Source organism: Acinonyx jubatus, chromosome B1 (assembly GCF_027475565.1).
Source record: "Acinonyx jubatus isolate Ajub_Pintada_27869175 chromosome B1, VMU_Ajub_asm_v1.0, whole genome shotgun sequence".
NCBI classification, from domain to species: Eukaryota; Metazoa; Chordata; class Mammalia; order Carnivora; family Felidae; genus Acinonyx; species Acinonyx jubatus.
Genome location: NC_069382.1, coordinates 6,594,803 through 6,620,102, shown reverse-complemented (window position 1 = coordinate 6,620,102; position 25,300 = coordinate 6,594,803). Strand labels below are relative to the sequence as shown.

The following is a 25,300-nucleotide window of genomic DNA, read 5'->3' as shown; positions in this document are numbered from 1 at the left end:
TTTTTTAAATAAAATTTATAATTCAGAGGTCTCAGAATCTCTCTGCAATAAAGTAGAACAAACCATTCTGAAGAGATGGTAGGCGTCCTATTTTCATTCTGAGGACAACCTTTCCTTTCAAAATCCGTATTTTCCTTCCTTGTCTTTTTGTAAATATTGTATAAACTCGCCAGGGTCCTAGGCTTATTTCAGAGCCACGTGTCACAGTGAGGTCCTACAAAAGACGTTTCGGTGACCCGACTTTTACTTAAAATGATCTACGACGGCTGCCGGGTCACGAGAAAACCTCAGCCGTGGCAAGACCTCACCCTGGATATGGGATAAGCTGTTTTAAGGGCGTTGTTTTAAAATACAGACACGGCAACTTCCTTGAGAGCCTGGAAAGTCCAATTATCATCAATTCTCACCCGGATGTGGACAAAATACTGACATTTAAAATAACAGTCGTGCGTTTTAACACACCGACCTTTTCTACGTTTCGGTACTTTTCAAACTATGACACTTTCACTTTCTACCACAAACCGCCCCCCCCCCCCGCCAAGTGAACGAAGGCCAGTGCAGCGTCGCACGCAGCACCCCATGCAGCCGCACACGGCACCCAACACAGCCTCACGCAGCCCCCCACACGGCGCCCCACCCGCCCGCGGCCGGACGCGCCCTCCCCAGGTGCCTCTCGTGCCCCGGCCTCCGTTGGACGCCCCGACATTTTGTTCCGTCCTCTCCCCACGGCCCACGCGGTTTCCCCCTCCCCGGAGCCGCACCGGGGCCCCCCACACCCCCCGAGGCAATCCCGAATCCCTGCACCCGCCCACAGCATGCTGTGATTTCGACCCCACAGGCCCCGGATGGACGGGCCCGCCCGGCAAACAGGCCCTGGGAAAAGCCTCCACGAGAAAGGGAAGAGGAAGGGAGACAGGCGGGGCGGGCAACAGCGAGCTTTTTAAGAGAAACTTGCCGCAGCGGCCGCACAGGGACATCACTCACGGCAGATATGGGGCTCTCGTCCTCCGCAGCGTCGCCTCCTCCGTCGCCCCAGAGGGAACGCGTCTCTGAGCTCTCGTGCGGACGCAGCGTCGAGGGCAAGGGGCGCCACGCGCATGCGTTCCACGCTGGCCCAAGGCGGCGGGTCGGCGCGCCCCCTGCCGGCCTTCAGGGTGCAGCGCACAATGGAAGAGGGATCGGTCATTACGGTGTTTGGACGGAGGGGCCAAGGGATCTCCAAGTTCAAGTGAAAATTCTTCTGATGTGTTCAGGGTGAGAATAGGATAGCAGAGTTAAGTGGCGTCCCAGAGAGCAGGGGTGGCTCCTACCTACTCGATAGGCTGAAGACCCTATAGGCTGACGCCCACTGAGATTGAGACAGGAATGTTTTTGGTTGTGGTGATCCTGAGACCCAGACACGGAAAAGGCAGGGCACGTGCAGACATGTGGAGATGCCCCAAAGCAGTAGGGCCCCTGGGCAGAGGACCTTTTCTGATCCCCAGATCTGTTCCTAATCAGTAGGACTTAGGACCCTGCCCAGGTTCCTATCTCTTCCTCCACCATGACCTGAGATTGAGGGTTTGACAAGGGCTCCAGGAAAGAGGATCATAGAGGCTAAACCAACTGAAGTAAAATAAACCCATTTTAGGATACCTTCCTTTAGAAGATGTCATTTTTTAACATGTTTATTTTTAATGTTTATTTTTGAGACAGAGGGAGACAGAGTGTGAGTGCGGGAGGGGCAGAGAGAGAGGGAGACACAGAATCTGAAACAAGCTCCAGGCCCTGAGTTGTCAGCACAGAGCCGGATGCAGGGCTCAAACCCATGGATCATGAGATCATGACCTGAGCCGAAGTCAGACACTTAACCAAGTGAGCCACCCAGATGCCCCTAAAATGTTTATTTTTGAGAAAGACAGATTGTGAGCGGGGGAGGGTCAGGGAGAGAGGAAGACACAAAATTGGAAGCAGGATCTAGGCTCCCTGCTGTCAGCACAGAGCCCCACACAGGGCTCAAACTCACAAACCAGGAGATCATGACCTGAGCTGAAGTTGATGCTAAACTGACTGAGCCACCCAGGTGCCCCAGAAAATGTCATTGAAAAAAATGTCACAAGGAGGTTCAGGGATGGGTTAAAGAGGTGATGGGAATTCAGGGGTGCACATGCTGTGATGGGCACAGGTGATGTATGGAAGTGTTGAATCACTATATTGTACACCTGAAACTAATATTAAACTATATGTTAACTGAGATTAAAATAAAAACTTAAAGTAAAAAAAAGTAAAATAAATGTCACAAGGAAATTTGACTTTAAAAAATATGTGTAGATTGGGGGTCCTTGGTGGCTCAGTCAATTAAGCATCCGACTCATGGCTCAGGTCATGATCTCATGGTTTGTGGGATCGAGCCCTGCATCGGGCTCTGCCCTGAGCATGGAACCTGCTTTAGATTCTCTGTTTCTCTCCTTCTTTCCCTGGCTCACATTCTCTCTAAACAAACAAACAAACAAACAAACAAACAAACAAAGTACGTGTAGATTAGTTTTCCTAGAATAAAGAACCATTACCCTTCACTCATGTCATTGCCCACTTGGGAAAAGTGGGAGGAAACTCTAAATGGTTCTGGAACATCTGGATGGTGCTGAAGGAAAATATATAAGCCGATCTTTCTTACAGAGGTATGGATCAAGTATTAATTGAAGTAACCAAAATGAAACCAGTAGTAGATTTAAAATAATTGATTATAAACATTTTCTAAGTAATGAACAAATGCTTTATATATTCCTTATTTATTTGAAACACCCCCCCCCCCAATTTGGAAAAAATAAAATGAAACTCTATGTGCCCTTAAGAGACTTTCAAAAATTACCAACAATTAGCGGTGCTGTATAACTCATTCCAAACTCAGCTTAGTTGGTGAGTAGGTGGGGGGAAGAACCTAGATTCTTGAAAGCAAACCTGGAATTATATTATTCTTTCCATAAATAATGTACTAGTGAGGAAAAAGTGATCGGATGTGAAAATACATCTGGAAAACCACCTGTCATTCAGGCACACTCTTAATATTAGTTCATTTGTGTGTGTGCGTGTGTGTGTGCATGTGTGTCATTCAGGGAGATATGTCTCCTTGAAAGCCTGATGCAGGGACATTACCCCACTCGCCGTCCTCTGAAGCCCCCGCCCTCATGCTTAACATTAAGGCTCTAGCACTTTCTCAGCCCTCCCTTCCCTGCTGCCCCTTCCTATCACCTGCTCTTCCCTATCACTTTCAGGTCAGGATTTATGAGATTGTGCTTTTTAGCCTGGAGCTGTTGACTAGCAGCCACATCGGTTCCTCTTTGCTGTGCATGGTGCTTCCAGTCCAGTAAGGGCTTATACAGGAGGGCAGGAAAAGCAGTTCCATGGTTCTGGGGCATACCTAGAAATACTGCAAATGCTCCAGAGGGTGGGGACCTCCTCTCTAGCCTCCCATACTTGTTCCATCTATTCCTGGTTCTCTATGGGTCTTAGGAAAATTTTCATTGAGCCTGACGGGCCATGGCTGCCCAGCCCCCCAGGTCTTATAGACAGTCACAAGTGGCTGCTGCTCCCAGGAGTGACTCGTAATGTTTCTCAGAGGCTCAGGAAGGCCAAGATACCCTCACCAAGCTTCCACTGTCAAAATGACTACTCCAGGACCCTGGAAGGAAACTTGGAAAATTTGTGGATGCTCATATCAGTAAAGGGAACCAGGAGTGACCTGGAAGCATCTGTCAATTTGTATGTATTTTTGGGAAATCTCCATCATCCTCTTCAGTAAACCAGACACCCTTCCTGGATAGAGCAAATTGACTCAGGGTTTTCTATCAGCAGCATCAACAATAATAAATCATAGTTGCTGTAATAATTATGACCATGGTGATTAACAACAATAATGACAATAGTCTTTATAATGGCAGCAGTAATAATAATAATAATAATAATAATAATATGGAAGAATAGACTATAAACCACCACAATGTAGGAGAACATGAACTTTCAATGTGACAAGAAAGACAAAGACTTTCAGTAGTTTAAAATTACTTTCAAAAATGTAAAAATGTTTCAATCTCCACAGACTGAAAACATGAACCAGAGTAAAACTCCTCCTTGATAGGATGGTACAAGAAAATATCCTTATCTTGTAATCCCTATCAAAATAACATCAGCATTATTCACAGAGCTAGAAAAAACAATCATAACATTTCTATGGAAGCAGAAAAGACCCTGAGTAGCCAAAGCAATCTTGAAAACGAAAACCAAAGTGGGAAGCATCACAGTCCCAGACTTAAAAGCTGATTACAAAGCTGTAATCATCACGGCAGTATGGTACTGGCACAAAAACAGACACTCAGATCAATGGAACAGAATAGAAAACCCAGAAATGGACCCACAAATGTATGGCTAACTAATATTTGACAAAGTAGGAAAGAATATCCAATGGAATAAATACAGTCTCTTCACCAAATGGTGCTGGGAAAACTGGACAGTGACATGCAGAAAAATGAACCTGGACCACTTTCTTATACCATACACAAAAATAAACTCAAAATGGATGAAAGACCTGAAAGTAAGATAGGAAGCCATCAATATCCGTGAGGATAAAGAAGGAAAAAACCTCTTTGACCTTGGCTGCAGCAACTTCTTACTCAACACATCTTCAGAGGCAAGGGAAACAAAAGCAAAAATGAACTATTGGGACCTCATCAAAACAAAAAGCTTCTGCACAATGAAGAAACAATAAGCAAAGCTAAAAGGCAACCCATAGAATGGGAGAAGGTATTTGCAGGTGACATATCAGATAAAGGGTTAGTATCCAAAATCTATAAAGAACTTATCAAACTCAACACCCAAAGAACAAATAATCCAGTGAAGAAACGGGCAAAAGACATGAATAGACACTTTTCCAAAGAAGACACCCAGATGGCCAACTGAAACATGCAAAAAAGCTCAATATCACTCATGATCAGGGAAATACCACAATGAGATACCACCTCACACCTGTCAGAATGGCTAACATTAACAACTTAGGCAACAATAGATGTTGGCGAGGATGCAGAGAAAGAGGATCTCTTTTGCACTGCTGGTGGGAATGCAAACTGGGACAGCCATTCTGGAAAACAGCATGGATGTTCCTCAAAAAATTAAACATAGCACTACCCCCATGACCCAGCAATTGCACTACTAGGTATTCATCCAAGGAATACAGGTGTGTTGTTTTGAAGGGGCACACGCTCCCCAATGTGTATAGCAGCGCTATCGACAAGAGCCAAAGTATGGAAAGAGCCCAAATGTCCATCGATGGATGAATGGATAAAGAAGAGGTGGTATATACACACAAAGGAGTATTACTTGGCAGTCAAAAATGAAATCTTGCCATTTGCAACTACATGGATGAAACTAGAGGGTATTATGCTAAATGAAATAAGTCAGTCAGAGAAAGACAAATATCATATGACTTCACTCATATGAAGAATTTAAGATACAAAACAGATGAGCCTAGTGGAAGGTAAGCAAAACTAATATAAAAACAGGGAGGGGGACAAAACATAAGAGACTCTTAAATACAGAGAACATACAGAGGGTTGCTGGAGGGGTTGTGGGAGGGGGGATGGGCTCAGTGGGTAAGGGGCATTAAGGAATCTACTCCCGAAATCATTGTTGCACTATATGCTAACTAATTTGGATGTAAGTTTAAAAAATTAATTAATTAATTAAAAACAAAAGAAAAGTCTATCTTCCTCCACTGAGATGGAATATGTGGTGCTCAATTGGTTTAGCAGCCAGAGAGACTGATTCACGCTGAAAACACAAGCAAGCCCACAACCAGCAAAACACCTGTGACTCTCCCTCAAAATAATAAACCTACTACTAATTAAGCATATTGGACAAAGACATTCAGTTTGACATCGTTGTAAGAGGTACAGAAAGGATACAAACATGTTAGCTGAGCACTGAGCAAGCAGTGAAATAATTTGAGGTTCACTTTTGCATGGCAACAATCATGTAAGGAATGAACTGTCTCAGACAGAGGACCCAGAAAACATTTCAGCCTGTGATTCTTTTCATTATTTTTAGAAGATTATGTATCGTAACATTATCAATCTTAACAATTTTGGATTAAACAGTTCAGTGATATTACATTCGTACTGTTGTCCAACCATTACCACCATCCACCACCTGAACTCTTTTCATTTTGCTAAACTGGAACTCTACCCATTATACACAAACTCTCCGTTTCCCCCTCCCCCGTCCCCTGGTGACCACCATTCTACCTTCTGTCTCTGTGAATTTGATTATTCCAGGCACCTCGTATAAGTGTAATCACACAGTATCTGTCTTTTTGTGACTGCCTGATTACACATAGTTTAATGTCCTCCAGGTTTATGTGTGTTGCAACATGCATCAGAATTTCCTTTCTTTCCTTTCTTTTAAGGCTGAATAATACTCCATTGTATGGATAGACCACATTTTGCTTATCAATTTATCTTTAGCCTATGATTTTAACTCAGAAACGTAATATGAATTGATGCTTCTAAAAAGTGTGGAGGTGTGTTAAATGAATGATGGCTGGCTCTAACTCTGTGTGTGGTGACAAATTTTTAGCTTGGATGAAATTTTTAGCTTGGATGAAATGGAGAGGGATCAGGAAAGAGAAGAAATATGAGATAAGTCCACCATCTCTACAGAAAGACATCACTTCGTACAAAAAAAAAAAAATCTCAAGCAGACAAACATTTTTCTAAAGGATCAGTCTGGCAAAGGAAATCCTCCTCAGGGTTCTACTATCATATCATCACAGACGTGTCAATGCCTCTAGAGAGGGACTTGCAATATTTCAGGAGGCTCACTGGAGAAACACACTTTAACTCATACAGTGGGGACATAGAAGCGAGTGTGTGAATTGTAGGTCTTCTGGAGAATCCTTTATAATCATCATCAAAAAGTCTGACCCATTTTATGAAAAGAGAGACTATAGGGGAGCATGGGTGGTTCAGTCAATTAAGTGTACAACTCTTGATTTTGACTCAAGTCATTATCTCACGGTTTGTGAGATTAAGCCCCATATTGGGCTCTGCGCTGACAATGCGGAGCCTGGTTGGGATTCTCTTTCTTCTTTTCTCTCTCTGCCCCTCCCCCACTCATGCACACACACATTCTCTCTCCCTCTCTCTCTCTCTCTCTCTCTCTCTCTATCTCTCAAAATAAAGAAACAACTTTAAAAAAAAGAGAGACTATATAATGTAGTATGGCATCAACAAAAATAATTCATGATAAAAAATTTACTGATAAAAATAAAGAATTACAATAGTCATCATTAGTAATATTAATTAGACTGCTATTAATATGGGAAATACTGAAAATTAAGCAAGTTGGGTGTAGAATCCCCTAAGTGAATGACAAAGTGACTGTACCAAGCTTTATGGGATGGATTGTGTTCAGAGCCCTAGGTCTGAACATGAAATCTGTTACATGAGGAAAAGGTGAACAACCAGAGGGGGGAAAAAGCCAGCCTGGAGAAGGGTCTGGGACAAATTGGAAAACTGCATGCAAATCCGATTGGGAGGGGAGCAGGGGGAGGGGGATCCTGAGTATGCTTGCAACAGGATGGCCACCAGATTTCACGAGTTTGGTCCCCATTGAAGAAGGGAGGACTGCATGCCCACACTGGCACAAAAAATCCCAGTGTCAAATGGACACTCAACCTGTCATTACTATTTTAGCCCCCACTGCTCGGGACCAGTTCTGCATTTTCTCCACTCAGCCCTTGGAGCTCCAGACTTCTCAGTTCACACCTTCAAGGTCACTTAAAAATATTTGCAGAGGATCAGATGGGACTGGGCTGTAGGAGGGTATCACCTACAGTGCCCCTATACCAACAGGGAGGACAGAGCCTTCAGTGTGGTCCCTAGATTCCTATGGAAGACTCAGAAAAGTTGTGGGGTGTACAGGATGGAAGCTCCCAGTCTCCAAAGTGTCTTCGAGTACTGCACCAGTGTACCCTGGACTTAGATGACGTCCAGAGACTCAGGCTAGGCAAGAAAGCCATTCTTATACCACGATGTTTAGCTATGGTGGTTCCAGGGCTCCAAATCACATACAGCAGCTTCTGTGGTGGTTCACATGAGCGGAGACACCATCTCCCATTTTTCAAAAAAGAAAGAGTGGTTGTGGGGCCCCGTTTGGACTAAAATAACATTGTGGTAGTTCAGTTGGTCAAGGAAAACTTTCTGGGGCTTCTAGGCTGGCATTAGCAGTTGGTGGGCCATAGAAGGGATTTTAAATTTCAACGGAAGAAGTGTGCCAGGGATACCGTTCCACAAGCTTCCATGGTATCAAGGGTTGATCCCACTTCTGGAGGACGACTTGGAATATTTAAGGATGCTCCTCAGAAAAATAAATAAATCGTATGAGGTACAGCAGGAATTACCCGAACAGTTGGATGCTAAAAATGCCTATCATCATAGTACTTTTCTAAACAAGGTACCTGCTCCCAAGACGTTGCCTTTGCACACTTGCTCCAAGGTCCTGATGCTGGTATTGAAACGATTCTGCCATTTCACGGGCAGCAAACTGGCTAAGGAAGTGCAATATCCTGAGCGCCTTGACATGCGACGCTACGCGTCTGGGCAGGACGGGGGGTCGCTGACTTATGTGCTCTATGCCGTGCTGGTGCACGCGGGCTGGAATTGTCACAGCGGACATTACTTCTGTTACATCAAAGCTGGGAACGGCCAGTGGTACAAAATGGACGATGCGAAGGTGACCGCCAGTGATGCGACGTCTGCCCTGAGCCAACACGCCTATGTCCTCTTTTACATCCAGAAGAGTGAATTGGAAAGAGAGCGTGCGAGTGAGCCAGGTGCTGGGGAATCCACATGCCTCCAGGCTGACCACGCAGGCACGGCTGCGGCCCAAGGGGGGCCTGAAACCGACCCCAACATCGAGGTGCCACAATTGGAGGATCACGTGGAAGAGACACCACTGCCAGCAACCACGTTAGACCAGTGGAGATTCCTCCAAGAAAGCCACCGTCCCAAGTCTGAATTCAACCTCAGGAAACTAGAATTTGCTCTTCCCCCCGACGCAGTCCTAATTCACCAGTCCAAATACAGAGATGAGATGGGAAAGGATCACCGTGAACCAAGCATCTACCGGCTCAACAGTTCAGCCAGGGACATCCCCCCTCAGAGGGCAACGGCCATTCACCAAGTCCCTTGTCTCACCGGCAGAGCCAGAGCTACCAAGAGGAAGAACAAGAAGGGACAGAGGTCTCAGGAAGCAGTGCAGGGATCCCACTACGGGCTTTGAGATACACGCCTGCCCACGTGCACACTCACCCGCCCTCACTCACTACTCACTCACTCACTCACAGTCCCTTGTAGGCCACATTTTGTGTGTTGTAGGTGGGTGTGATCGGGACATGTGGAGGGACCATGAATCTGGCTGTATTCATGGGGTATGGCGTTCCAGTTGACCTGGAGAATCCTGAGCTTTAAGGCTGGCTGGCTGTAATGATGTTATTGGAGAGGTGTGGATTATGCTGGGTATTTATTTGGAAGGTTTCTCCCCTCCATCAGCACCGAGGATCATTGGGCACTCTCAGAGCCTGAAAGGGTCAGAGGAAGTGGCCAATGAGGCATGAAGGTGGAAACAAGGCAGAGCACCGGGAGTCCCTGTGAAAATGCCTGGGACTCACGGTCCCATCATCCCATTCCCTACTCCCTGTGTATTGGTAAAGTACATGTGCCCAAACATGTGCGTGTGGGGACTCTCGGTGATATCCAAACATGCACCGGCAGGGGAAGGAGTTTGAAACAATCTCAGGGCTTCCACACGGAGGAGTGGCAAATGACCAGGAAACTGGAAGAACTCTAGCTCTACGTGGGAGCAGACAGCCTTTTCAGGAATGTCTTGTGTCGGAAGGAGAGGAGCAGAAGGAAACACGAATTCATAACTGTGCAAAGTGTTTCCTTGTATACATAATATATTTTGTAAAGTCTCCACATGTTCATGTGAACATTGGCTATTTGCCTGGAGATGGCAAGGAGCAAATAAATGCTCATGTCTCTGGACACGGGTGGGTGGAGCCTTCCTGGCCCATGTTCGTTAGATGAGGTTCCCTTAACAATCCCCCTCCCATGAGGCTGCAGAGCAAACGGGCGAAAGGAACCTTCTTCCACCGCTTCTTGCTGAGCCGCCAAGCAGCTCTACCTTGTTCCGCAGAGTTGACCACCATCCCCCCATCGGACAATCTCCTCCACAAGGGAGGAGGCTCAGGGATTTCTGCTCAGTTGCATTGCAATCTTGGTCCTCGGTTGTACACCTCAGAAAAACAGTCTCAAGTGGACACCGAGGCAACAATGTGGTATTTCAGGTCAGGGTATGGATGGATGCTCTCAGTCACACCTGTATTTCTTAGGAGCGAGACTCACTAAATACACTGTTGAATGGGAATTAGTGCATGATCCTTCAATTCCCCCTAGGGGAGGGGGGCCATATAGGAGATCTCTGGTCGTTTGCCAATGGCACTGACAGGGTAAAGCCTGTTGTTGCTGTCGTCGTCGTCGTCGTCGTCGTCGTTGTTGTCGTTGTTGTTGTTTCCAGTCTGCATTAAACATACACATCACACGCAGTGGGAACTAATGTCAGTATGTGAATTTTGTACAGCAAATCATATTGAAGTCTGGATGTTCAAATATCAGAGCCGATAGAGGAAAAATACTTTTTCTTAATCTACTTTTAAAATTTATTGGTCTGTTGTTTTCATGTTTTAAACATGAAGTAAAATGTTTAAATAAACAGAGAGGGACACACACACAAAACAGAGACAGAGTGTGAGCATGGGAGGGGGAGAGAGTGAGAGACACAGAACCCAAAGCAGCTCCAGGCTCTGAGCTGTCAGCACAGAGCCCAACGTGGAGCTCAACCCCACGAACCATGAGATCCTGACCTGAGCTGAGGTTGGACACTCAACCGACTGAGGCACCCAGTCCCCCCTCCATTTTCCAAATTTAAATCAAATTCAGTTAACAGTGAGTGTAGTCTTGGTTTCAGGGGTGGAACTTAGGGCTTCGTCCCTTACATGAAACACCCACTGCTAACCCCCACAGGGGCCCTCCATAACGCCCGTTTTAAATGGAGCCCACCCACTCCTCCCCTCTACCAACCCTCACTTTCTTCTCTACACTGAAGGGTTCTCCTGGGGCACGTGGGTGTCTCAGCCGGTTCGGACTCTGATTCAGTCAGCTCATGATCTCAGGGTTTGAGACTTCAAGCCCCGTGTCCGGCGCTCTGATGACAGCTCAGAGCCTGGAGCCTGCTCTGGATTCTGTGTGCATGCCTCTCTCTGCCACTCCCCTGGTCATGCGCTCTCTCTCTCTCTCTCTCTCTCTCTCTCTCTCTCTCGCTAAGATAAAGAGAAAACAAAATTTTTTGAAGAGTCTCCTATGGCTTGCCTCCCGCTGTGATTTTATCTTATGTTATTTATTCTTCGCTTGCCCTATGTTCTTCTGTTTTGTTTTTTATTCCACACATGAGTGATGACATGGCACTTTCGCAGTGAAAGAGTTCAACAGGGCTAGCTGGATGTTAGAGCTCAAAAGACATGCACACGAGACATCTATCTTTCCTGTGGATTTGATTCTAAAGTGGGCAGAATCGTGGGTAAAATGCAAACAGTGTATGTGCAACTGAGCCACCAAGGGAAAAGCCACAGAAAATAACCACGCCAGGTCATCCTGTAGAAATTTTGGGATCCAACTTTCTCTTCCTGGATTAAAACCTGTATATCACACGCACACACACACACACGCACACACGGACAATATTGGATCTGGATCTCAAGACGGCCTCCATAAGCATCCAGTCAGCTCCCCAGACGACTATGACCAGCTCTTCCTGGGTGGCCGTGTGTCACGTGTTCCACCCACACATGATGAAGTCCACACCCCTGGCTCTGCAATCCGTCGGGGAGGTCACAAGGGGGAGTCTTGCCACACTGCTCTCTGTCCAGCAGGGGGCGCCGCTGGCCAGCACGGGCACTGCCTAGACTTCCAGGAGGACCTGGCATCGGGCACTTGCTCAGGCTGGCAGGTCGGAGTCTCCGTGCCTCGCACTGCAGCCTGAGCATTTCGTGGGGCATAAAGGCGACCATGAACATTTACAGAAGGTCTGGTGGGTCTAGGATTCCCTCCTTGTGACTTAACTTTGGCCGTGCTGGACCCTGGACCCTGAGCTAAAATTGACCACCTTGAGCTGCTCGGGCCACTGGTGACGATCTATTTTCCAGACATTCCAGGAACTTTTCTTTCAAAATATAAATCCAGTTAAGTCAAGACATTCAATTTTAAACACTGTTGACAATTAGCAAAGAAGATTGCATAGGGGAAAACCAGGAGGCAGGTGGCCTCACGTGCGGCGATGTGGGAGCAATCACGGCAATAGGAACAGCGTTACTGGGTCTCGCCAAATCCAGCCAGCCTAATCTGGATTTGTCACGGAGAGCTTAATTCAGAGATGTCACCCTGCGAGTCGTAAGGGTATTCATGAGGATACAGAAAAGGCAGTGTGGGGGGAGGGGCCAAGATGGCAGAAGAGCATGGAAGTTTTTTTTGCGTCTTGCATCCATAAAATGCAGCCACATCAACACAAAAGCATCCTGCACACCTCGAAAACTGATCTGAGGATTCACGCAACAGGTTGCCCAACCTGAACCCCAGAACTCCGTGGGGACGCGGCGCAGAGAGGTGAACTGGGGAAGGGAGAAGCCACAGAGGGCAGGGAGCTGTTTTTGCCTGCAGAGAGAGGACGGAGACAGGGGCAGAATATGGGGAAAGCAATCCCCTCGCCCTCCCCTCCCCCCGCCAAAAGCAGCTGGGGAGAAAGTGGAAATGTGGAAAGAGCCACAGGCACTGAACCAAAACGGGAGGAAGGAGAAAGGAGCGGGTTTAAATTCCATGAAGACTGTACAAACGGGGGGAGGGCAGAGTGCGAAACTCCGCATGTGATACCTGGCGGTGCTCTGGTCGGAAGGGCGAATCCCCGAGAGCAGAGTGAAGACTGGGGGTGTGGAGGAGGGGTGTCTGGAACCACACGGAGAAAAGCGGTTCCCCTGCTGCGAGGACACGAGGTAGAGTCTGTGTGGCCACCCCAGCCGACCCCAGAGGTCCCAGCAGACCCCGGAGAACAGCCACATTCGCTGGTGCTGGAACAAGGTCGTTAAGGGGGAAGCCCGGTACCGGAAGGGTGTGGTGATGGTCCATAACCCTCGAAACGCTGCTGCTACACCATCGCGTGAACGTTTTCGGGCGCAGGCTGGCACCCAGCCGCAGTCTCTGGGCATCGGCAGCGGCACGGTGTTGCCAATGTTCCTGGGTGCGGCCGGCACCCGGCCACCGCTCGCTGAGACCCTGACGCAGAGGATCTGAGCAGGTCTCAGCCGCGGGCCCTCAGAAGTGAGGGGTCGGGGAACACAGCCGCCTGGGAGGTAAATCCCAGGAGGGAGGTGTCTCCTGGCAACCTGACGGCTGGGCCACGGACAGTGTCAAAGCGGCGAGTGGACAGAAGCCGGCGACAAAGGACGGGGGCAGGATTGCTGATCGCAGACAGCCGAGTTCAGATACTACAGACTGGGCACCTGAGTGACGCCAAGGGCTCCGCGCCCGCGCATGCGCATATGCACCTCCAAGCGCCCCAGCAGTCCGCGCTTGTAGGCTAGCTGCGCCATCTAGTGGAGAACAGAGCCGTGACCTCTAGGGCACAACAATGTAACTTCAATCGTATTTCAGTCTGTTCGCGGGTCCATCTCTTTTCTTTTCTCTTTCATTTCTTTTCTTTTTCATGAAGACAGAAAGAGAAAACATATGTTGTTATTTTCCATGGTTTAAAATAATTTCCTTGAGTGTTTTTCGACTATATTCGTTTAATTTTTTGTAAATGTGTCAAATTCTAGTTGAATTCCATCATTTCATTTTTATCCTATTTCATTGTGTTCTTTTTTCCAAATGTTCAAACGGTTTCCTTGTTTCATGTTCTTTCCCTTTTTCCTCTAATCTTTCAAGCCCATTTCAACAACCAGACCAAAACTCACCTAGGATCTAGCATCATTTGTGTGATTTGTGTGTGTGTGTGTTGTTTCTTATTTTTAAATTTTGAATTCTTTTGTCTCATTCATTCCTTTCCTTCCTCCAAAATGACGAAGCAAAGGAATTCACCCCAACAGAAAGAGCAGGAAGAAAGGACAGCCAGGCCCTTAACCAACCCAGATACGAGCAAGACGTTTGAACCAGAATTTAGAATCACGATAATAAGAATACCAGCTGGGGTCGAAAGTAGATGAGAATGCCTTTCTGTGGGGATAAAAGAAGTAAAAGCTAGCCAGGATGCAATAAACAATGCTAAAAGCGAGCTGCGATCTGGAACAGATGCCACAGCGGCAAGGATGATAAGGCTGAGCAGGGAACCAGCGATAGAGGGGACAAAGCAATGGAGAATAACGAAGCAGAAGGAAAGAGGGAGACTAAAGCAAACGAGCAGGGTTTCAGAATTCGGGAACTCAGCGACTCATTGAAAAGGAATCACATCACAATCATAGGGGTCCCAGAAGACGAAGAGAGAGAGAGACAAGGGGGCAGAGGGGTTATGTGAGCACATCACAGCAGAAAACTTTCCTAACCTGGGAAAGACACACAAAATCCAGGAAGCACAGAAGACTCCCATTAGATTCAACAACGTCCAACCATCAACAAGGCAGAGCCTAGTCGAGTTCACAAAATGCTCAGGCGAGGAAAGAATCATGAAAGCAGCAAGGGAAACAAAAGTCCTTCCCCTACAAGGGACGACTGACCACATTTGCAGCAGACCTATCCACAGAAACCTGGCAGCCCAGAAACGAGTGGCAGGATATATTCATCGCACTGAATCCTAAAAGGACGCGGCCAAAACTTATTTGTCCAGCAAAGCTGTCATTCCAAATAGAAGTAGAGATGGAAAGTTTCCCAAGCAAAAAGTAAAGGGGTTCCTGACCACTCAACCAGCCCTGCAAGACATTTGAAGGCAGACTCTCCCAGGGGACAAAAGACATAAAAGAAAAAAACAGACCACAGGCAGAAAACACTGGCAAGCATCGGCGAACACCACCAGAAACTCCAACTCTACAAGCAACACAATGGCAATAACTTCATACCTTTCAGTACTCACTCTAAACGTCAATGGACTCAATGCTCCAATCAAAACACATAGGGTGACAGAATGGGTGAGAAAAGAAGGTCATCCACACGCTGCTTACAAGGGACCCACTTTAGATCTAAAGACGCCTTCAGGTTGAAAGCAAGGGGATGGAAAACCATCTCTCATGCTCATGGTTGACAAAAGAAAGCAGGAGTAGCCATACTCATATCGGAATACTAGAATTTGTACGGACCCAGAAAAGACCCTGAAGAGCCAAAGCGCTGTTGAAAAAGAAAGGAAAGCTGGATGCATCACAATCGCAGACCTCAGGCTGTAATTACACAGCTGTAATCATCAAGACAGTATGGTCCTGGCACAAAAACGGACACTCAGCTCAAGAGAACAGAAACGGACCCACAAATGGATGGCCAACTATTCCTTGACAAAGCAGGAAAGAATATCCAGTGGAATAAAGACAGTCTCTTCAACAAGTGGTGCTGGGAAAACTGGACAGCGACATGCGGAAAAAGCAACCCGCACCACTTTCTTACACCGTACACATAAAGAAACTCAAAAGGGAGGAACGTCTGAAGTGTAAGACAGGAAGCCATCAAAACCCTCGAGGAGAAAGCAGGGAAAAGCCTCTGTGATCTGCGCCACAGCAACTTCTTACTCAACCCGTCTCCGGAGGCAAGGGAAACAAAAGGAAACACGGCCTATTGAGAACTCATCAGAAGAAAACTCTTCTGCACCGGGAAGGAAACAGATCAGCTACACTAACAAATCAGCTAAGTCCTCAATGGTAGAAGATATTTGCGAACGACACATCGGAGAAAGGCTCAGTATACAAACCGATAAAGAACTGATCACACTCAACAGCCAAAAACCAACGAATCCAGTGAAGAAATGGGCAAAAGTCATGAATAGACACTTCTCCAAGAAGACATCCACATGGTCAACTGACACATGAAAAAATGCTCAACCTCACTCATCATCAGGGAAATCCGTATCAAGATCACAATGAGCTACCACTTCACACGTGTCATAACGGCTAACATTAACAACTCAGGCAACAACCGAGGTTGGCGAGGGTGCGGAGCAACAGGATCTCTTTTGCACTGCTGGTGGGAAGGCAAACTGGCGCCGCCACCCTGGAAAACAGTATGGAGGTTCGTCAAAAAATTGAAAGCACAGCGACCCTATGAGCCAGCAACTGCACGACTAGGTATTTATCCAAGGGATATGGGTGTGCTGTTTCGAAGGGGCACCTGCGCCCAAACGCCCCCAAAAGCCTCTAGCAGCACTACCAACAATAGCCAAAGCGTGGAAAGAGCCCGAATGTCCATAGATGCATGGAATGGAAAAAGAAGAGATGGCACATATATATACAGTGGAACATTACGCGGCGATCGAAAGGAAAGACAGGGTGCCATTCGCAACTATGTGGCTAGAAGTAGAGGGTATTCTCCTCAGGCGAAATTAGCCAGAGAAAGACAACTAGCATATGACTTCACTCATATGAAGGCTCTACGGTGCCAAACAGATGAGCATCAGGGAAGGGAAGGAAAAATAATATAAAAACAGGGAGGGGTACAAAACCAAGCAGGGAGGGGGCCGACGGATATTTGAAGAACAGGGAAAGGTGTGCTTGTGCCCTGGCCTCGCTCGCCCCCTCCCCCGCCCACTGTCTGGGGGCTTCTCCCTGGGGAGTGGTCCTGAGAGTGGCCGGCGCCAGGCTGGCCCCGTGGAGCCACGGCCTGGAAGCGAGGCCAAGCCAACGGGGAGGTTTGAGAGCATTGGGAAAGGGTGTGGGCATGGGTGTGGCAGGGGGTAAGGATGCTGCGTGTAAACGGGGTGGGGCCGTAGGATGGTGCCATGGAGTGAGGAGGCCAGGCAGAGGCTGCAGGAAGCGGTGGGCGGGGCTGGAGGGCACCAGGTGGGGGGAGGGCCATGCCTTGAGGGCAGTGGACAGAGGCCACAGGAGCAGCCTCCCGGAGAAGATAGGAAAGGCCAAATGAAAAGCGCACACGACACCCAACACAGGCCAACGTTCAAGGAGGGAAACCATCCAGGGTGCCGACGGCACTGCCGACGCAGGCCCTCCACCTCGGCCAGTGGGGCCGCTAGCTTTTGCACTGCTGTGGGAGAAAGGTGCTCGCTTGCATGACACTCAGGAATGCCCCGCCGATGGGGTTGCACCTTGTCCCGTGGGTCTGGCCCTTCAGGATCCCAAAGACATCTCCCTGACACAGTGTCCGTGGCTGAGGCCAGCCAGGCCAGGCCAGGAGAAATGGTGGCAGTCACACCAACATCCCCCAATGGGAGCAAAAGCTAAACAGAACGTCCGAGTTGATGGGCAAGAACAAAGAGCCCCAAACGGGGGGCGTCGGCCACAGGGAGCCCCCTGCGTCAACACAGGGACTTGTCAGGAACAGCGACTTGGGTCCCGAGACCAAGTGCCAAGGCAGCTAGTTCCCAGGGGACACGGGACATAGGATCCCATTCCTCCGAAGGTCCCAGCGAGCGCAGTCACCGCCCTAGAGACAGAAAGGGGAACGGGGAGGGCAGGGCAGGGTGTGGAGTGAAGGGACACTGCAAATAGGTCATGGACACACCGCTCCCGTTGGGAAAGGGAGAAGCTTGGACACGGAGGACGCCGAAGGGGCCCCCAACCACAGGAACGTACGTGGGGCCAGGGGCCCCGCAAGCTTCCCTGGAGACCCACGAGAAACACCAGTTTACGAATGCAACAGGCATGCACACGCGAGTGTCTTTGTCCAAGGGTGAAGATGTGTTCTGAGACGTCTATCTCCACATGCATGCACACCAGTTACAACGGCAAGCAATCGCTAAACCTCCGGGATTCGTTCCTAGTGTGGAGACGTGAGGAGCACCAAGGTGATGGGCTGCATGGGATTAAAGTGCCCGAGAGGTCACGTGACCTTGGGCGGGTCTAAGAGTCCGGGAAGGAGGGAAGTGTCCCTCACTGACCGTCCCTCGGGCACGCCGGACGCTGAGTCTCCTCCACGGCAGTCCGCCTGCCACCCGCCGCTCTGGACGTCTCCTGACACACAGCAGGAGCACATTGGCGTTTCAGGTGGGTTGGGACGATCTGGGGCTCCCACGAGCTGGCGCAGATGTGGGACAGGGAGGAAATGGAGGTGGTGATGCGCCTCGACTCACCAGGTGAAGGACGCTTTAGTGTTGAAGACTATTGTGAGAACAGAGACTGAGGAAAGGCGTGGCTCTCGGTGTTCCTGAGCACATGAGGTTCTGCTTCCAAAGGAACCGAACCCCAGAGTCTGACTGGTGTGAGGGCGTGCGGGAGCAGTGACAGCATCCTGCTCCATGTCGCCGTGGGGCCCCAGAGCCTAAGGAATGTTCTTGTTCACCCGAATTTCACGGCAAATGCTCATTTGCCACGGCTGACACGTGAGATCAGCGTGGGGCCCCGTAAAGGCCACGTGAAAGAAAAGGGTTCAGGCCCTGCGTGGGGAAGCTTCCAGTCGAGTCGAGCAGAAACGAAACGTTTTCCTTGACTTTGTCTTTGAGGGTGGTTTCTCTGGGGGTCAAGTGGGAGAGGTACATTCTGGAGAGGCAAGCATCCTTCTCTTTGCACATGCAACCCTGGGTGCCACAGGGAGTATCGCCGTAGCGTGGATTGCGGTGTCCATGGGGGTCGGGCCTTTGTGTGTGGTTTTCCTTCCGGAGGGCGCTGGGAGAGACTTCCGGAAAGTCTCTCCGGCGAGTCATGCAAGACCACCTCCACGGCCTTGCCTGAGGGTGCCGTCCTGCGGGTGGGTCCACGGGAGAGCGCGTAGAACATGCAGGAGGGAGAGGTCCCACCTCCCAGGTGAGGACCGTGTTTGACCTGGTGGGCATGACGCCCCCTCATGCCCGCTGGGGGAGGAAGGTTCACGAAGGAGTCGTTGTGTCTGTGGGAATGACTCTCCTTTTCCCATTGACTCAGGAAGTCCAGAAACCCATCTTCGAGCAAGGCTGACTTGACCCTTCAAGGAGAGGGGGCAGATGGCGGGTGGTCACACCCAGCACGCACCTTCCAGACCCTTGAAAGCCCCAAACGGGAAGAGGCAACGGAGAGCACCCATGGCGCCCAGGGTTCCCAGGCTAGAGGACGAGGATCCTCGGGTAAGTGGAGCCCTGGAGGCGTGGTGAACCAGTGGGCGGGTTGGAGGGGCTGGGTCGGGTGGGGGTGGGGGAGCCATGCCTCTGAAGCCGGGGATCGCACATGAGGAGGGAATGAAGACTCTGTGTCCGGAAGTCGGTCGTCCTTTCCTGGCCCACGGTGGCCTGCCTTGGCATCTCAGCAGCCTGCCCATTGGGATAAGCTCCCTCGGCCGTAGGGTCACGTCCAGCCTGGTGTCTGTCCCCATCGTGGCGTGGGGCTCATTCTACGCGGCCCGAGACCTGCAATCCCAACTCGCGGTCCGTCCCTCACAGAGGCTTGGGTAGAATCCTAGGAACTTCCATCTCCTGGCACCTCCCGAGCCGTCCACGATGTGCCCTGGCCCACCCACACCAGTCCTCTGCTCCCCGAGTGTGTCCTTGTCATGTCCTTTGCAGTTGGACTGTGATTGGTGCTGATTCACTGAGCCCCTCCTCCTTGGTCCGCAGCTCAAGTGTAAGGACTGCGGAGCCTTTGGGCACAACGCATCCAGCACCAGGTGCCCCATGAAGCGCTGGGACGGGTGCCTGGCCCCCCAGGCCTTTGTCCCCAGGAAGCCGAAGGAGAATGTGGAACCACGCCAGCAGCAGGACCAGCACAAGCCCGGGCCCTTCAACCAGGCTGCGAGGGACATGGAAGAGGGACAAAGGTGAGGATGCGGCCGGCTCCGGCCTGCCCGTGGCCTGGCAGCTCAGGTCGCTGTGTCTCTGTACCCGGACACTGGGTGCTGTGTCGTCTTCAGACACACACAGGGGTGGGGGAGGCAGAGAAAGGAGCTCCCCGCCCCCCAGGGGACCTCACGAGCCTATTGAGCTGCTCTGGGGGAGTCCCTGAGGCTGTGTGTCCTGCGGTAGGGAGACAGGGGGAGGCGGCAGATGACAGGCAGTGGCGCACACGGCTCTCAACGCAAGGACGTCTTGGGCCAACCTGGACGGCTCGCTGGAGTGGGAGCCAGGAGGGCAGATGAAGAAAGGAGATCTTGCCCAAGCCCCATCGCTCGCTCCCCAGGTGAAGACACGAGATGCCGCTCCTTCACCTTCCCGTTCTTGGTCGTGCAGGCGAGAAGCCCAGCAGAGGAAGGCGCTGCTGCAGAGATTCCCCAGGATAGGCCCTGGAAGGCAGCAGCGGGCCTGGAGGGACTCCACAGAATCCTGTGACTACGTGAGGGTGAGTGTCCCCCGTCCCTGCTCTCGTTCTCTCCTGGGGACGGGGATGTGACGGGCTTCCCGGCCCTCCTGGCTGAGGAAGGGGGTCCGCCCCGATTCTCAACATTGGGATTTCCGTGCGGGTCCTTTCCAGCCACGTTTGCTGGGTGTCCATGATCCGGCAGGATTCCTTGCATGTGTGCTAACCGGGTGCCGGGTGGGCGTGCCAACATAACTTCGGGACGCTGTGCCCACACCTAGGCCTCTTGGGAGGCACAGGCATCTTTCCCTGGTGACACATACACCCGCCCCATTGGCCATCCAAACTCAGTAGCGCCCCCCCCTCCCCCCCCCCCCCCACCGGCGAACCTCCACCTGCAGGACGCCTGTCCTTTCCCTAGAAGCCTAAATGGACGTGCTTGTCCACTTCGGGAGGCAGGCACGATGCACAACCTTTCTGGTCCGTCGCTCCCGTGGAATCCAAGCATCAAGGGGCTACTGCCCAGTGTTTCTTCCCGATCGACGCGGAGCTGGAGGCCCTTGTCCTCTGTCAGTACAATCCTTTCCCGTCTCTCCCGGTTGTTTGCGTTTCTGTCTGTTTCTTTGCTGTGCTTGTCGTGCATGTGTCCTTGGTGGGGAGGAAGGACTGATGGCCGTTGTCTGTGTGTTGTGTGTTCCCACAGCATCCGCACAGGCCGATGCCCGTGTACACCACCAAGAGGGTGTCCGTGCTGGCGCCGCACGTCCCGGCTGAGCCTCCTAGCGGGACGCCTGACACGACACAGCTGTCCCCGTCGGCTGCTCCTCTCGGGAGACCTGCGGCGAGCACCCTCCCGCCTGCTGGCCGACAGGATGCCCAGCAAGTGGGGACCCCAGCCCCGCCTGCCCCGCCTGCCCCGGCACACCAACGCTCTGCCCGGGATCCAGGCCTCGGTGTCCAGCTGAGACAACACCGGCCCCGATGTGCCTCCCTGGAAGCTTCCAGGGCTGTCTCCAAGGCGCGTGGCATTGGCCACGCCCAGGCACCAGCCAAGCGTCCTGAGGTGAGCCCTGATCCTCCTCCAGCCCGTTTGGCTCCGAGTCCCCAGCCCCACATCCAGACACCAGGCAAGAGATGGGCCCCGCTCCCCGACGACACGTGCCAGAACCCCCGAAAGAAACCACGTTGCAGCCCCTTCCAGCCACCCCACAAGAGCACAGGGAGCACCCACGTGGGGCTGCGCCAGAGTCTGTGTCGTCCAGCAAGGAGAAGTGCATGTGGTCCCACGGGGGCAGCCCAGCTGACCAGGAAGACACCTGCCTCGGTGCAAAGCAGGGGCCTCCAGCCTCCACGCCCCCAACCTCACCTGGACACTCTCCAGGCGTGCACCTTGCCCCCGTGTCCGCCCTGTCCGCAGGCACCCGGCCAGCCCCTGCGAATGGTCTTCAGCCGCCTGGACAAAGGCGGCTGGAGCTCCAGGTTCATAGCAGCTCCCTGTCTGCCACCTCCCGAGAGGCCAGTCCCCCCTGGCCAGGGCCCGCCCGTCACACACCAGTCTGAGGGAGGCTGTGTGCCTGTCTCCCGGAGCATCCTCCACGATGACCTGCAGCTTTCCTCGTCCTCGGAGGAGAGCGACCGCGAGTGAGACACCTCATGTCCTCGGACACTCGTCCTCTGGCTCTTGTGACCCCGAGCAGGTGACTGCGGCGCGGCGGGCAAGGCAGGGCCGTGACCTATTTTTGCTAACGCAGCAACTCCCCCAAAGACCTGCAAGGACAAAAACTTGCGTCCACACCGTGTTTGGTGTCCTGCTTGGGGCGGGGAGTGGGTTGAGCGCCCACGTGCAGACGCTCATGGCGCACTTTTCCTTTATGCATCTACACCTTCTGGTTCACCTGCTCCGTCTCAATCAACAAGGTCTCGTTTCTTTCGTTTCAATAGATTCTATGAGAAATCCAGCCAGGAGAGCAAGAGGTCGTCCACTCGAATGTAAAGTTAAGGATCTGTGAAATGAATGTGTAGTGGGTTTGCGAATGTCTCAATTTGGGGACACCGGAGGAATGATTCCAGTCTGGGCTGGGCAAGTGGAGGCAATCTTTTGTTTTAGAACAGTTCACTGATATCGTTTTTCTGCAGATCATATCGGGGAATATTTTACATGCTGTCTGCATTTTTGTTTTTCCCTGATAGTGCAACGTTGTGTGTAGTGTTACCACAGCTAATAAAATTTGCTCAGACACGACCGAATGTGCATGGTTTTCTTTTTTGTGTGCACACTGTAGTTTCCCGTCACTTAGAGTAGAATCCTGCATTGGTTCCCAAGTGCACTTGGGACTTGGATCCTCACCTAGTGGGGAACAACTAAGTATTCAGAAGCAGCAAAGAAACACGGGTTAACCTCTCTTCCCCTTTCAAGATAAAGTCTCTCCAAGTGTCCTGGGAACAAGACAATGCTAGAGGTGAATTCGAAACCGATGAGGGTCGGGATGCCTGGGTGGCTCAGTCAGAGAAGTGTCTGACCTGGAGGCGGCGGCTCACGTCATGATCTCAGGGTTGGGGAGATTGAACTTTGAGTTTCCCTCCCTCCTCGGGATTGCCTCTCTCCTTTTCTCTCTAACCCTCCCCCACATTCTCCCTCCCTCCCTCCCTCCCTCCCTCCCTCCCTCCCTCCCTCTCTCCCTCGCTCTGTCTCTCTCTCTCTGTCTGTCTCTCTCTGTCTGTCAACATAAAAACCCATGAACTGAAAGAACATGTGCGTGGGAAATCAATCAGCATTAGGGGCTGCTGTCCACATGTCTCTCAAAGGCATTTTCATTCACAAGTCACGTCAAGGAGGGTGGCATAGAAGAGATACAAAGGAAAGGATGAGAAAGACATTCCACAGATAGATACTAGAGAGGGGGAAGGAGACACGAGAGTTAGGAGATAGACACATAGAGTGATGAGCGATTGATGAGAGAGGACAGAGAATTAGGTGGTCAAAGGGTTCTTTGGAAGCAATTCTGCAGGCCTCTTTGCCCACGTGGCAGGTGGCCGGGGCTGAGGCTCCAGAAGCAAGGGGGTGTTCGTGGAGTCTGAAGACGGGCAGGCTCCAGACCCGGGGAGAATGGACTTGTCGGGGCCAGGCACTCAGACAGGAGCAGGTGTCTCGTCTTGGGACAGGGGTCAGCTTTATGCTCCAGGAAGGTCTGGAATGGACTGGCTCAAGTCACTACGTTAAATAGGGCAACTTGCTTTGCTCAGACCAGTCACGTGAGAGTTCCTACCATCTAACACCGTCCAGTGAAAACACAACCGGTTTTCTAGGAGGAGATGACAACCAAAGGGAGAGATGATTCCTTGCAGAAACAGGTCCAAACTTGGCGCCTGCCAACGGACATTTGAAGAACAGGGAAAGGTGTGCTTGTGCCCTGGCCTCGCTCGCCCCCCTCCTCTGCCCACTCTCTGGTAGATTCTCCTTGGGGTGTGGTCCTGAGAGTGGCAGGCGCCAGGCTGGCCCCGTGGAGCGACGGCCTGGACGTGAGGCCGGGCCAACTGAGGGCGGAGAGCATTGGGATGAGGTGTGGGCATGGGTGTGGCAGGGGTAAGGATGCTGCGGGTAAGGGTGGGGCCGTGGTCCGGTCCCATGCAGTGAGGCCAGGCAGAGGCTGACGGAAGCCGTGGGTGGGGCTGGAGGGCACCAGGCAGGGAGAGGGCCGTGTCTTGAGGCTGTGGTCACAAGAGTCTGAAGACTCCTTTTGTGCATCCCATTGGGTGTCCTCCTTGACCCCTTGCCCCTTTCCTTCCCCTCACATGAGTGTGTTTGGCAGTGAGACACCTCACGTGCTCGCAGCCTTTTCCTCCTAGTTGGTGACCCCGAGGAGGTGACTGTTTCATTGAGGATCCTCTCTCCCTCTCTCTCTGTCTCTCCCTGGCTTGTCCACATGAGCGCTCTCTCTCGCTCTCTGTCTCTCTCTGTCTCTCTCTCTCTCAAAATAAATCAATTAAAATGTTAAAAGTGAAAAACAAACAAACATTAGAGAAGAAAGCACAATGTCAGTAGACCTGGTCAGTTCTGAAATCTGGTCTAGAGATACTGACACCCTAAAGCCACAGTTTCCACGAGGGGACATTGGTCCACGCATGTCTAAATTCCAATGTCAAACCGTCTATAAATGTCACAAACCCACAACCAACATGTCCTGAACCACGGGAACCTATACCTACCTTGCTATGTGATTTGCTAGTAATACCAGGGACAATTTGGCAAATGATGGGTTTAGGATTTGTTCTCCTATTGGGAAGGGAGCTACAAGATGAAGAAAGCATTTACAAAGCCCGAAACCAGGCAAAGGGTATTTCTTGGGACAATTTCTCGGCCACCCCTTGGTAGACAGACATGTTGCAAAGGACCTTCATGATAGTTGTAGACACAGATCCCGTGGAGACAGTTCAGGAGTTTTAGAATCAAATCCATGGACAGTAATCATTCCAGAATAATTTGCTGGTGTCACATACATTCTGGCTGACGGACAGGAGGTGCTCCTACATGATACCAGAGCTCAATTGGTAAAATGATTTCCATGGCCTAAAAAATTCATGGCCGTCATTCCCCGACACTTTGTGTTATCTAAGAGCAAAGTGGATACTCAAAGAAGGATTTCCTCTAGGTTGGAAATGCTCAAGTCCGTCTGTCCAGAGAGGGAGCAATGGAAATGAGGGAGGTGGAGAAAGTGGTGAGACGTGTGTGTGCCTCTTGAGGAGGCAGGGGCAGGAGGAAGGCTGGGCTGAGTGGTCTGTCTGCAGAAGAGTGGCCACACCCTAAGACCCTTCGTCCAA

General features: G+C 50.8%; 3 protein-coding genes across 3 annotated transcripts; all 3 read left to right on the top strand.

Annotated features, from left to right (window-relative positions):
• The first annotated feature begins 8,382 nt into the window (after positions 1-8,382).
• On the top strand, positions 8,383-10,024 carry LOC106981992 (ubiquitin carboxyl-terminal hydrolase 17-like protein 13). The gene has a single exon (XM_015080148.3). It carries the CDS (start codon positions 8,383-8,385, stop codon positions 9,310-9,312), a length of 930 nt encoding a protein of 309 aa, XP_014935634.3. The 3' UTR covers positions 9,313-10,024.
• An 8,633-nt stretch (positions 10,025-18,657) lies between these two features.
• LOC128314308 (putative protein FAM90A26) lies at positions 18,658-20,517 on the top strand. Its single transcript, XM_053216251.1, has 2 exons — positions 18,658-19,320; positions 19,807-20,517. The coding sequence occupies exons 1-2, from the start codon at positions 19,201-19,203 to the stop codon at positions 20,008-20,010; spliced, it is 324 nt and encodes a 107-aa protein (XP_053072226.1). The 5' UTR covers positions 18,658-19,200; the 3' UTR covers positions 20,011-20,517.
• A 625-nt stretch (positions 20,518-21,142) lies between these two features.
• LOC128314306 (putative protein FAM90A23) lies at positions 21,143-22,725 on the top strand. Its single transcript, XM_053216246.1, has 2 exons — positions 21,143-22,179; positions 22,424-22,725. The coding sequence occupies exon 1, from the start codon at positions 21,201-21,203 to the stop codon at positions 22,125-22,127; it is 927 nt and encodes a 308-aa protein (XP_053072221.1). The 5' UTR covers positions 21,143-21,200; the 3' UTR covers positions 22,128-22,179; positions 22,424-22,725.
• Positions 22,726-25,300: the final 2,575 nt, after the last annotated feature.